This window comes from Mus caroli, unplaced genomic scaffold, assembly GCF_978045245.1.
Source record: "Mus caroli unplaced genomic scaffold, Mus_caroli_1 scaffold_7, whole genome shotgun sequence".
Taxonomy (NCBI): Eukaryota; Metazoa; Chordata; class Mammalia; order Rodentia; family Muridae; genus Mus; species Mus caroli.
The window spans coordinates 29173274-29187144 of NW_028227262.1; the positions used below are offsets into that span (position 1 = coordinate 29173274).

General features: G+C 48.3%; 1 protein-coding gene across 5 annotated transcripts in view; it reads left to right on the forward strand.

The window, feature by feature from the left end:
- Window positions 1-13871, forward strand: part of Wnt5b (Wnt family member 5B) — a 113539-nt gene that overhangs the window by 87710 nt on the left and 11958 nt on the right. For 2 of the 5 annotated variants that reach the window (XM_085840060.1, XM_085840059.1), the window contains exons 2-3: window positions 10842-10978; window positions 12378-12625. In XM_085840060.1, coding sequence (XP_085696186.1) covers window positions 10860-10978; window positions 12378-12625 — 367 coding nt within the window. In that variant the 5' untranslated portion in view covers window positions 10842-10859. Of the gene's footprint in view, window positions 1-9923; window positions 9940-10019; window positions 10036-10575; window positions 10715-10841; window positions 10979-12377; window positions 12626-13871 lie in introns of those variants that run through there. The other 3 variants (XM_085840061.1, XM_085840063.1, XM_085840062.1) reach the window with 3 other exon arrangements.

Consider the following 13871-nt stretch of genomic DNA (forward strand, 5'->3'; position numbering starts at 1 on the left):
TGTCTGTTTTGGCACATACACACCATGTGTGTACTCATACACACCACAGGCACACGCACAAAGGGAAAAACCACACGGAAGTTTCAGCAATTTTTATTTGTTTGTTTGTTTGTTTGTTTGTTTGTTTTTTGTTTTTTGAGATTAGGTTTCTCGATGTAGCCCTAGCTATCCTGGAACTCATTCTGTACACCAGGCTGGTCTTGAACTTAGGAGATCTGCCTGCCTCTGACTCCTGAGCACTGAGATGAAAGGTGTGTGCCACCACCAACCACCTGGGCAGATTCAGCTTTTTAAAAATACCTCAACAGTGTTGTGTTTTCCTGTGTTTTCAGGTAGGCAAGGTGTCACAGACCCCGAGGAACAGGGGCAGGATACTGCTCCCTCGTTCTCTGTCCTTTGAGAAGTAGCTAGTCACTTCTGTCTTTTTCAGGGAACAGTAACAGCATTCATTGAAGTGCCCTTGATAACCCTAGAACCAAAACCCCACAGCCTCTAAATTCTAAGAGAGGTGAGGTTTTTTTATTTTTTGTTTTTAAGTAAAACGGCTATTGATCAAACTAATCCCCATTTTTCAGATTTTTAAGCATAGTGTAAGTACCATTTACTGATATTTAACTATAGGGTACTTCTCTGCTGAAAGTATTTTTTCCCCCTTAATGGTCCCCTCTCTAGTTTCCTAGCATCTGTCTACTGGTCACCCCCAGGTAGATACACATATACAAACATTATGATGGAGAGGCGGCTTGCACAGTTAAGAGCAGTCATTATACGATCATGGGGGCGGGGGCTTAAATCTTAGCACGCAGACAGCAAGTAGGTGTCTGACATCTGCCTGTTAACCCGGCTCCAAGAAGATAGAAACAGGAGCATGGCTGGGGCTTGCTGGCTTGCTGGCTTCCTGGCTAGGGGCAGAGCATGAGCCCATGGTCCCGGGGGAACCCTACCTCAAAGGACTAGATGGAGAGATAAGACATCTGCCTTCCCTGAATACATGGGCGTGTGAACATACACGCGCACATATGCTTGTATAATGAACAAACAAACAAATGAGTGAATAATCTTTTAAAAATGTAGAAGCAGGGTCAATCATAATGGCTCATGCTTTTAATCCTGGCAGTCAGGAGGCAGAGATAGACAGATCTTCGTGAGTGAGGCCAGCCTGGTCTACATGGTGAGTTCCCAGCCAGCCAGGCTAGATAGTGAGACCTTGTCTCAAAAAACGAACAAATAAAAGATATGCTCTGCACTGGGTTACCTCATTTAATAAATGACATCTCAGCTCCAGTTTCATCCATTTTCCTTCAAATTGCATAAATTGATTTATAAAACTTCATTGTATTTAGGTTCTCCCTCTTCATGATCCGTTCATTTGTTGATGATGGATCTAGGCTGAGTCCATTTCCTGCCTGTTGTGAATAAAGCAGCAGTCATAACAGATGAGCAAGTGTCCCTGCAGTAGGTTGCAGAGTCCTGTGGAATGATACAACTAAATCGTATGGGAGTTCTAGTTTAGTTTTTGAGAAACCTCCACACTGAGTCTCATTGTGTTGACTAGTTTACACTTTCCCAAATACAGTCAGCTAAGTGCACCAACAGACCAGTGACCTTCAACACTTGGAAGGCTGCTACAAGAGGCTCATGGGTTCCAAGCCCTTGGCTTGGGCAACTTACAGGGATCCTTACAGCTAGAGCACGGGTGTGACTCCATCAGTCATAGATAGTGTGCTTGCCTAGTGTACCCAAGGCTGGGTTCAGTCCATAGCAACAGTAGAACAGAAAAGGGAGCAGATGAATCGGATACAAAGTAGACTAAGATAAGGCTTTGTACTGGTTGAGGTTATGTTGATCCTTGTAACAATCCCCTCCTCTCCAAGATGGCTTCAAACATTGGCTCTGAACAGCTGTAGCTTGTATTTATGTGTGAAAAATCAGCTAGGCGTGGTGGCGCACGCCTTTAATCCCAGCACTTGGGAAGCAAAGGCAGGTGGATTTCTGAGTTCGAGGCCAGCCTGGTCTACAAAGTGAGTTCCAGGATAGCCAGGGCTACACAGAGAAACCCTGTCTTGGAAAAAAAGAAAAGAAAAGAAAAATCAAAGTAGCTGTTCCATTGTCTGGGCATCGGTCATCTGAGGGCCTGGGCAGCTTTCTGTCTTGAAGCTCTGTCTTCTTCGGCTTTGGAGGCTGTTGTGTGGGTCTGTTAGGTAGTTAAGCAACTAAAGAGGAAACAGTTTCAGGTCATTGTTGGCTGTGTTGCTTTTGGGACTGTGGTGAGGCAAGATCATCATGGTGGGGACCTGTGGTAGAGGAAGCTCTTTACTCTAGGGCCGAAATGTTAAGGAGACAGACTGGGAAGACCCAAGGTCTCCATATCCCTTTCAAGGGTACAACTGCAGGGACCCAATTGCCTTCTCTTGAACTCACCTGAAAAAGGTTCCATCGCCTCTCAACAGTGTCCCAGGCTGGAGAAGAGGCCTTTCACACAGGGACCATGTCCTAACAATAGTGGCTATTGTGCTCATCGTCATCACAGAAGGAATGAGCAAGGGGGCTGCTCATTGGAGGGCTTCGTAGGTGAACCCTGGAAGCTACAGAATCTCACGAGATCTCAGTAATTGAGACATCCCAGCAACAGGAGATACAGACACACTATGTGCCAGTTGGGTAACTCTAGAGCTCTCCACCAAGGATCTGAGCAGGAAGACACATCCCAAGAGAATGGAACAGTTTCTTGGATACATGTGTGCAAATCTAGAAGCATTGGTTACGTCACTGCTCATCCACCTGCTCTTGTCCGCACACAACACCCTTTCTTAGGCTAGTGGTATGGCATTTGTTTGTTGGTTGGTTGGTTGGTTTTTATTATTATTATAATATCATCATTTGTTTGTGGGAAGCACAGGAAGCCCTGAGTGAGTGAAGTCCTGAATAAATGTGGGCTGTCGGCACAGGCACTGCCATGTCAAGGACCAATGCCTCAGCCCCACATGACTGGCAAAGATCAGAGGGATGGATGGCAAAGTCTTCCTCTGGTCTAGGTGTGAATGTTGGCAGTGTGTGCAGAAAATGTTCACTGTAGTCGTGTCCTCACATGACTACTGGGAACTACTCCCCGACAGAGACTGCTCACTGCTTACTATAAATCTGCCTCCCTGTTTAACTGTATATAATAGACTCAGCAAGCTTCTGGGTGCTGAGGCTTCTCCACCAGGGCTTCCAGTCCACCCGACCCCAGCTTTTCTGTGTGTCCCAGGACCCTTTCTTCCTTCATTCCCTCATCTCTCCAGTTATGTCAGTCCCTGGAGCTGTACTGGATGTGACATCTGCCATCTGTGTGTGTGCACGGTGTACATGCATAATTGCATGTACCACTGTGTGCTGTGTGGCCAGAGGACAAGTGTGTATAGAGTTGGGTCTCTCCTTCCATCTTCCCATGGGTCCCAGGGTGGAATTCAAGTTGCCAGGCTGGTGTGGCAAGCGCCTTTTACCCACTCAGCTATCTTGCTGGCCCCATTTTTGTTCATTTAAATGGCACATGAACTTTAAGCTCTCTCTCTCTCTCTCTCTCTCTCTCTCTCTCTCTCTCTCTCTCTCTCTCTGTCTCTGTGTGTGTGTGTGTGTGTGTGTGTATGTGTGTGTGTGGTTGGGCTCTTCCCAAGGCTATGTGTGGATGGAGACAATTGTTTCTCTCTCCCTGTCTCTCTGCAGTGCTGGGATAGAACCCGAGTCCTTGCAAATGCTTGGTAAGAGCTGGGACACTGAATCCTATCCCAGTCTTGTGCCCTATTTCCCTTCAGTGGTGACCAAGGGAGAGCCTACATGGGTAGATAATCCAGTCCTGTGCTGAGGGCTGGTTCTCAGTACTAACTCCATCCCCTTTCCTCCCACATGACTGTGACCCTTGCTCTCCTTTAGCACCTTATCAGGTTTCCATGGTTTCTGGCCCCTCTGCTGGGAGCCCAGCCCCCAGCCTTTCACCCCCTAAGCTCCATGAGCCATTATTGTCATTAAATAGTCATGTTTCCTAAATACAGATCTGATAGTACTTCCATCTGTGTGGTACCTGGAACAGCTCCTGTAAGCCACAGAACAAAGCCAGGACTTTTTGGTGGGTCCTCAAGGCCCCCAAGAATTGGCCCCAGTGTGAAGGTTCTGTTGCACCAAGAACACATAAGTTCTATTTGTCCCTAGATTTTGACATTGTACCCCATTCTAGTTTGCTACCTGTTGCTGTTACAAACACAATCCAAAGGACTGGAGAGATGATTCAGTGCAGCTGGGCGTGGTGGTGCACGCCTTTAATCCCAGCACTTGGGAGGCAGAGGCAGGCGGATTTCTGAGTTCGACATCAGCCTGGTCTCCAGAGTGAGTTCCAGGACAGCCAGGGCTGCACAGAGAAACCCTGTCTTTAAAAAAAAGCATAATAATAATAATAATAATAATAATAATAATAATAAAGAGTACTTGCTGCTCTTGTGGAGGACCTAAGGTTGATTCCCAGCACCGAAATGGTGGCTTACCGTTTTGTAACTCACACAGACACACACACATACAGGTACACAGACACACAGGCATATAGACACACAAATATATAGACACAGAGACACACATAGACACGAACAGATACAGACACACAAAGGCATACACATAGAGACATACACAGACACACATAAACACTCACAGAGACACACATAAAAACACCAACAGATACATACACTGACACACAATGAGACTCACACATAGAGACATATGCAGACACACATAAATACTCACACAGACACACATAAAAACACCAACAGATACATACACTGACACACACAATGAGATTCACATGCACAGCTATATACACAAACACAGACACAAACACATACGCACAAACACTGGCATATACACACAGAAACACAGACACACACACACACACGGACACAGAGGCACACAGAAATACACACAAACACCAGCAGACACACACACTGATACGCTGTGACTCAAAACACAGAGATACACACACACAAATAACAGCATACACACAGACAGACACAGACATAGTCACACATAGATACACACAGACACATATACTCTATAGAGTTGTTTGGAAAACAGAGAAATGTCTTTTCAAAAACTGCATATAGCCAGAAGTGTGAATTTAGTAAAGTGATCACTATAGCTATAATACATACAACAACACACACTATATATGAGAGAACAGAGAGGAAAAGTCAAAAGCCTTGGGAGTCTGAGTTCCAGTAGAGCCTATATTCACGCTGCAAAAACTATCAATGAGTCAAGCAGGAGAGAGAGAGAGAGAGACAGAGACAGAGAGAGAGACAGAGAGAGAGACAGAGAGACAGAGACAGACAGAGACAGACAGAGACAGAGACAGAGAGAGATAGATGGCTGGATGGACAGACGAATTATGCCGGAAGCAGTGGGGAACGGGGAAATGAGAGTCTGCCCTGTGCCCAGAATATCGCCTGCCCACTAAGATATTCATGTTCCAAAAATTTTAAATCACCATGTTAATCAAAGCGATCTGGCCATTTGCCAATTAGTGGGTTTGTTTGTTTGTCTTTGAGACAGGGTCTCATGTAGTTCAGGTGGACCTCAAATTCTCTATGTTACTGAGGCTGGTATTGACCTCCTGATTCTTCTGTGCCTCCATCTCCCAAATGATGCGATTATATTGTGTAGGTCTGTCTCTTTTTTTTAAGTTGTGTGTGTGTGTGTGTGTGTGTGTGTGTGTGTGTGTGTGAGAGAGAGAGAGAGAGAGAGAGGGAGAGGGAGGGAGAGAGAGAGAGAGTCGTGGTGTTCTCTCCACAGTGTGGGTCCTGAGGATCAAGTCGTTGGGCCCCACGTGAGACCCCTTTACCTGCCGAGCTATCTCACTGGCCCTTCTCTAAGTCCCATTCAACTATGCTACAGTTTGCAAAATCAGCAGTATGTTGAGTTGGTAGCACAAGGTGCATTTCTGTGTCAGTGAGCTGGTATAGACAAGCTGCCAATGGTCCTCGGTGAGGATCCAGTGCATGCTCTGCACACCCTCCCCTCTCTGTAAACTGGGGAGTTTGCAGATTATGGAAGCAGCCCATAGCCGCCACCCCCCACCCCCCTCCACAGCAGACCAAACTAAGTCATTTTGCAAGATGAAAGCATCTAAACACCTTTCCCACTGCCCTCCAAGCTTTGGCTTCTGGGTTCCTGGGAATAATTTCCTAAGCCATGCTCACTTAGGGGCCATCCATTTTTAAATGACTGTAATTCATCATTTAAATGGATGAAAATCCTTTATCTTCTGCACAGAGTAAAACTTGCATGGACTTTTGCTTGGCAACTGGGGAGAAAAATGTTGCTTTTTCCAAGTAAGAGGACCTGCTGCTTCCAGGGCCACAGCAGTGGGGGACAGCCTGGAGTCTGGGGGCTTCTTTGGGGCATTTATTCTCACTGGGTTGGTGCAAATGGGAGCGCTTCACTTATTTTTCTGTGGCGCTGGAAGTTGGTGGTCTGGGATTCTCTATTTCTGGGTACATGGAGCTCTGGGTCCACCTCCAGCACTGCAATTGGGCGCCTCTCCTTCCTGCTTTCCCGACACCCCCTCCCCCGCCGGCTCCTCCCCGGGAATGCCAAATGCATTTCTACTTTAACATCTCTAGCAAGTGCCAGAATTTAAATCTCCTCCCTTCTGTCACCCTCTCTCCCGCCCCACCCCCAGGGCACTGCTTCTCGAGACACATTGGAGTTCTCCGGAGGCCGCTGCAAAAAGGTGGTAGAGCTGGTAACTCTCCTTCGCGCTCCACCTCGGAGGTTCTTTTCTTTTTTAATTTTCGTCTCTACCCACTGTCGAGGAAGTCGATCACACAAAGGAATGCTGTGCCTTAAGGGCTAAGAGGATCCGCTGAGCAAAGCGGGAAGGAGGAATGGGGGGCAGGGTAGAAGCAGAGACCCTTGGGAGAAATAATTAAGGCTGGCAGAGAAAGCCTGTGTTAATTGAGCTGAACAGAAGATGAGCATCCGGGGATTCCTTCGAGAGACTGGGGTTTTCTGATAAAGTCTTCCTTACATTGCTGCATTAATCTTCTCTCACTATTAAAATTAAAAAAAAAAACAAACCTGTTTAAAGAAGAAAGCTATCTATGAACTAAAGAGTGATCACTGGCAAAAAATAAAATAAAATCGAAGTGACACAGAAAGTAGCGTGCCCAAAGCCTGGTTTCTCCAAGGCATGAGGAAGCCATGCTGCCTTGACTCCTGGTGTGGAAACAGGCTGGTTCGTGGAGAGGATGCTGGGGTCTGTGTGCCGGTTTGCTCCCTGTCTTGCCCCACCCTCCAATAGCTATGCCACGGGGCTGTCTCTGAATTAATAAACATTTGTTTAATATTTCCTTTTGAGCTTGAATATTCTTTTTTTTAAGGAGAAAAGACAGAGGGGAAAGGATGTTTGTCTGCCCTATGAGACTGAGAAAATTCACAGAGCTCCACCAGGCACACTAATAGGACTTTTTTTTTCTTCTCATTTTTGAACATTTTTGTTGTGTAACGTACAACGCGGGAGCACAGGAAATGGCACAGAGCCACGATGTGGACATAATATATGCATAGCCAAATATATGGCATAAGTGAAGTGACTTTATCCAGCATGGCACTCAGAAATTCCAGGTCTCTTCCTCATCATGGTCCCCTGTCCCATCCTGGAGAGGACACCCCCCCCACACACACACACGGTATCGGCGATAACCAGCTTCTTGGTTTTCTGTATGGCTTACACTTAGGTTCGCTGTGACTTACTTTTCTGTGGTCTGTTGGTAAGATTTGAGCGTGGTTATATGCAGCTGTGGCTTGTTCATATCTATTCCTACACAATACTTCATTGCAACCGCAGGTCTCAGCTGGCCTGCCCAGCTCCTATCAGTGGCAGGAGACTGACCCTGAGCTGCTAACCTATTTGCGTATTTATTCATATTTATTTATATTTGGCTGGGAGTGGAACTCATGGATGGGGGCGTGGTAAGATTCGGAGATCAAATACAGGCTCTGCTCTACAGCCGCTATTGACTTACTTCTTGGTGCATCAGTAGCTACAGGGAAGGGGACAGCTTCATCCCTGTGAGCACAGCTTGGTTTAGATATAACCCCTGTCCTGTGTAGTCCATTCATCTAAAGTGTATACAGGCAGGTGGTACTTAGTACAATCACAGACCTGTGTAGCCACAGTCATCAACAATGTTTCAATATGAGTTGTTACAGTGTTTCTTTCAGTGATCCACACACATGAGTATCAGAGTAAAAGCCAGTGGACTAGCTAGCTATGTGCTAGAGCTATGGCTTGGTTTGCCTATGCTGAATAGCTCTGTGGTCTTGAGAGGTGTGGAACACCCTAGGGTGATTGGTTTAAGTTAGCAGCGAGTAGAAATTTGTTATTAAAATACAAACTGGCAGCAGTTGCTCCCTGGACTCTGGCCACATCTGTCCTGTCTCTTAGGGTGGATGTGAGATATTTTACGTGGCAGGACTAAAACAGCTCCGCTAGCGCCACACTGTCCATCCACACACCTTACAAGCATGTCAGAAGAGAAGAGGACTGCCCAGCGTCAATCCTTGGACCACTGCTGGCCAGGACAGAGCTCCTGAGGATACTGGTGTGTGCCTTGTGTCATGCACCTCCCATCTGACAGACAGTGGGAACAACATACATACTAGAGACTTTTTTGTTTGGGTCTCTGTTTGATTGGTTGGTTGGGTTTAGGGCAATCTTTAAATTTTCACTTGTAGTAGGCTGGGAACTTGGTGGCACACAGGGTGGTGAAGAGCTGCTGGGGCCCGGTGCATTTTCCCTTTAAGTTTCTGAGACAGGTAGGTGTGGAATTTGCAGCCCCTGTGAAGTCTGGTCCTAGACAGCCTATCAGCCTCTGGTAAAGGCAAACACAGCGATGTTAGCAGGCATTGGCTGCCTGTCTCTGAAACGAAGCCCTCACTGTCATCTAAGCCTTGCTTAGACTTAGGACCTGCAGAAAGATTTCCTAGGAACTTGCTAGAGGGTGTAAAATGGGGAGCCTGGTATGAGGAGGCTCATGACCCATTGGGAGAAACCTGGGCTACTTGGTCTTGGGATTGTGTACTGCCCCATGGGGCAGGGTGCTGGGGAGGAGTATGGAGTTTGCTAGTCTGTGGTGGTTTGGCCAGGGAGAAGGTTGAATGGTCCCCAAGAAGGACTGGGAGGAGAAGCTGGGGATGTTTGGATAAGGAACCCCTTTGAAGTTTTTCTCTTGTGTATCCTCTGTATCCCAGACCTGGACCCTCCTCCCCTCCATAAAGCCATTAGCTTCTGGAGCCAGCCCTATCTCGCCCCATCTCTCTAAGTTCTGAGTTCACAGACCTCCGGTCCTGGGGCGGAGGAGGATTTATGGGGGTGGGGGGTGGGAGGGAGGGGAGGGACATCTCTCAGATGAGGCAGTGAAGTCAGTTAGGAAAGTTGGAGTTGTTAGTGGCCCGAATTAGAGGCCGGGTCATTTCCGAGCTGGTTCTACATGACAAAAGCAAAGGAGTAAGTCTCTCTTTGATCTGCTCCCTGTCGGCTCCGCACACCTGCCCGTTGGTGCCCCGCCCCAACTCAGACCTCAAGCAAGAAAACCAAAAGGACTGGGGAACAGGCCTGCCCCAACTCTGAATCCTGCTCCGGCCACCTTTCTCGCTTAGTGGCCCCAGGTTAAACATATTTCCTAGACCAACGGTCTAAAAAGCATCTGCCGCCCCCTCCCGGACAGTCTAGAGACCCAGACGCTCGGGATCAGCGTGGTGAGCCAGCGTGGGACCGCCTGGAGCTTGTGCTCTGTGTGTGTGTGTGTGTGTGTGTGTGTGTGTGTGTGTGTGTGTGTGTGTGTGCGCGCGCGTGCGTGTGCGTGTGCGTGCGCGCGCGCGCTTGGAAATGAAGAGAACCTAGGTGGACTTTTGGTCAGTTGCTCTAGGATTCCAAAGCTGTATTTTCCAAATGTACAAGGTTTCTCGGGGCGGGTGTGTTTCGCCACCCGAGGCAAAGGTGGAACACCAGTGCGTGGGACAAGGGAAAAGGACGGACCTCCCGAAAGATTTGAGAGAAGTGGCCCAGAGCTGGTGGTATTCAGATGTAGCATTCCATGTGGCCCTTCAAAGTCCAAAGTGTTGGGGGGAGGAGACTAGTCACCAAAGCCTGCTCCTGTGAGACTCCTGCGTGCCCTCGGAAGTGAAAGGCCTTGATGTTCTCCCTGCTATTACTCCTTAAGAGTAAACAAGGATCTGTGTTCCGAACTTCAGAGCTGGGAGGATGCAGCCTCCTGTTAGTGGGTAGTCCTATCCAATCCTGTAGGTGTTTAATCCTTAACCCTTACAAAGAAGAAGATAGAGAATTAAATCTCTGGACTGGAGTGGTTGTTTTTGTTTAGTTGATTGGGGTTTTGTTTGTTTGTTTGTTTTTGTTTATAAAAAGTGGGAGCTTTGTCCTTTTGTCTCCGTCCTCCTGAGTGCTGCTCTAGAAGGGCGGGTGTGCTTCCTCCTGCACTGGGCACAATCTTCTGGAAATGGTCTGTCTTCATTGGCTTTTCTGGCTTCACAGCTCACTGTTACCATAGGAACTGGGTCCTGAGTAGAAGTCCCACAGAGGTCAAGAGCTCAAGGCTCTGTGGTGAGCAGACACCCAGGAAGACATTGGAAAGTGCTGAATTCCTCTGCGGGGGACCAAATTTGCTTTCAGGTGTCTGCCTTGCCACTCACCCACAAGGCTCATCCTTTAAGCTTTTCTGCACTGTACCCCATCTCCCCTGGGTTCCCCAAGTCTGTGGCATTTGCATGCTGACTCTCCTTTGCTTCCCTCTCTCTAGGAAGCTCCACTTTGGAAGATGTTGGTCCCAGGGCATTGGGATGGGTTGAGGCCAGCCATGCCCAGCCTGCTGCTGGTGGTCGTGGCAGCTCTGCTCTCCAGCTGGGCACAGCTGCTGACTGACGCCAACTCCTGGTGGTGAGTGAGAGGGCTGAGGTCTAGCCTGGACCCAATTCCTGGTGGTGAATGAGAGGGCTGAGGTCTAGCCTGGACCCAACTCCTGGTGGTGAATGAGAGGGCTGAGGTCTAGCCTGGACCATAATCAAGCTCTGAAGCAGGGCCTCATGGGAGTGATCACACCTCTATCTGGGGAATACCATGGGACCTCTTCCATCCCAGGAATGATTCATTTTCTCCCTCAAGCTCCCGGAGGTGAGGGTTTCATGAGGAGAATATAGGCTTTGTCCATGTGGTCCCTTAGATCTTGTATAAAACCCTTCCTGAGGGTCCCTCCACCCTGTGAAGTGTTACAAATAACTCCTATCGTTATTTATCCAACAAAAAATATTGATATCACTAATGAGACCCTTAAGTTCATGCTTAGGAAAACACACACACACTCACACACTCTCTCGAGTGTGTGTGTGCATGCATTATTAAGACTGAGGCAGACAGACCACTTGAACCCAGAAGTTCAAGGTTCAAGGTAGAACACAGACCCACACACAAAAGAGGTAGATGTGTGTGTATATGTCTGTGTGTGTATGTGTTGCTGGTAGAGGCAGATGGGGTAATAGTCCTATTTGATCAGTCTGAAGGCCAAAGAGGGCTCTGTAGAAAGAACCAAGTGCCCTCTTTGTGTTTTCAAGGCCACTGTGTTGGCTAAGCAGACATGGAAGTGGCCCAGTCTGTGTCCGACTTGTGCTTGTATTCAGATGGCAAATCTGCAGTCCTTCATCTAATTTAGCCCTTCATTTGCAGTATGTGCCAGAAGGTGAGCAAAAGTAGCCCCCGGGCTGATGGGCAGACATGGGATATACAGAGAGATGGGGAGAAGAACAATTTAGGGTGCATGGTCGTGTGTAGTAGAATCTATCTTAAGGCATTAGGAGATCTGCATTAAAGGAATAGAGTACCTTCCCTCATGCGCCCTGTACTTGGCTACACTCAGTATTCCCCCTCCTTCAGCAGGGTCTGTACCCCCTACTGATGATGGGAGTCCCTCTTGCTGCCCTGCCCAGCCCAGCCTCCTCTGCCCACCTTCACCTTTTAAGACAGCTCAGATTTTTGTTGTGTTGTGTTTTGTGCTTTTTTGAGACAGGGTCTCACTGGCTGTCCTGAAACTCACTCTGTAGATCAGGTTAGCCTCAAACTCACAGAGATCGGCCTGCCTCTGCATCCCATGTGCTGGAAACAAAGGCCACCACACCCTGCTCTGTGCTCAAGTTCTCTTCCAAATCCTTAGTCCAGAGCCTTGTTTGTGGAGAACATCGCAGAGAGGGTGTCGCAGAGAGGGGGTGGAGGAGTCGGTAGTACTGTGCACGCCCATGGGTGCATTCACAGCTGTGCCCTCTCTCTTTCTGGATTGATGTTGTAGGTCACTAGCTCTGAACCCGGTGCAGAGACCGGAGATGTTCATCATTGGCGCTCAGCCCGTGTGCAGTCAACTTCCTGGGCTTTCCCCAGGCCAGAGAAAGCTGTGTCAGTTGTATCAGGAGCACATGTCCTACATCGGGGAGGGAGCCAAGACGGGCATCAGAGAGTGCCAGCACCAGTTTCGACAGAGGCGCTGGAACTGCAGCACCGTGGACAACACATCTGTCTTTGGCAGAGTTATGCAGATAGGTAAGAGGCCTCTGGACCTGTGTCCTCCTGCCTGGTGCATCGATAGATAGCCTGATAGCATGAACGAAAGCCCACACTGCATTCTTCCTAGGTTTGGAAGCATCCTGTTAGAAGGGAGAGGGAGCCCCAGGAGGAATTAAAGCAGTAACTGTATCACTCTACCTCAGACCCTGGGGCTGTCTGTGACTCACTCTGAGAAGGAATGGAACAGCTGAGTAAGGAGGAAGTTGGTTAGAAACCTGCCTGCCGTGGCTGCCTTTGTCTCTCAGTGCTAGAAGGGCCCCTTTAAAAAAGTCTTTACGGAGTCTGAGGTGGGGGTGGAAGGAGAATACCCCTTTCAGTTGAGCCCTTGAGCAAGAGGTGAAAACTTGAGGCCAGGTTGGCAATAGCTGCCATTAACCAGGCCCAGCTCCAAGCCAGGCTTTCTGCCTTGAAAAGGGATGTGAGTACTAGTGCTAGAGGAGGAAGGTGAGAGGTAAGAGGACCACTGTGGGGGAGGGGTCCCCCCTCCTCCTCCCTGTCCCAGCTGGTGAGATCATGGCTGTCCTATTGCCCAGATGGTGGTGTGAGTTGAGTCTAATTGTCTTAGGTCCTTTTGAAATGCAATTCTCCCCTCCCTGGCAAGAAATTGAGAAACCAGGCCCCATTCTACTGGGTTCTTATCTCCAGGACCATAAAAGGAAGGTGTTGGTAGTCTTGTCTCCCAAATTGTCCCTGGGCAGTGCCCCACTACTCTGCATTCTGGAGGGAGCTTCAGCTAGGGCCTTCCCAAAGTAGGATTCCAGAAGGGTTGTTTAGGGTAGGGGATGGGTAGAGATTTTGATGTATTCTATTAGGACCCTGACACACAGATCTTTCCTCAGTGTCAAATTGAAAAATGAAAACAAAGGGTGTCTGCTTTGAACCCTGCCATTGCTTTTGGAATCAACCCTGGCTATGTAGAAGGCATGAGCCAGTGTTCCGGGATGCCCTGAGGGGCAGTTTCCCCAGAAATGCTAACTTGGGGTTTGGTGGATTTACTTAGTAATTCTTCAGGGATTCTCTTCACACACATCCCTCTCCTTGGCACAGCACCTATCCTGCTTAAGCAGTTTTGAGTGAGACCATGAGACTGGTCCAGGTGGGGCATAGCATCCTTCTTGGCCTGTTTCTCATCATTCAAGGAATGAATGCCGTACAGAGAGGCTAGCACGATGACTCTGTCTGAAAACTTGCTTGCCCTGCCAGTGTGAGGACCCGATTTGAT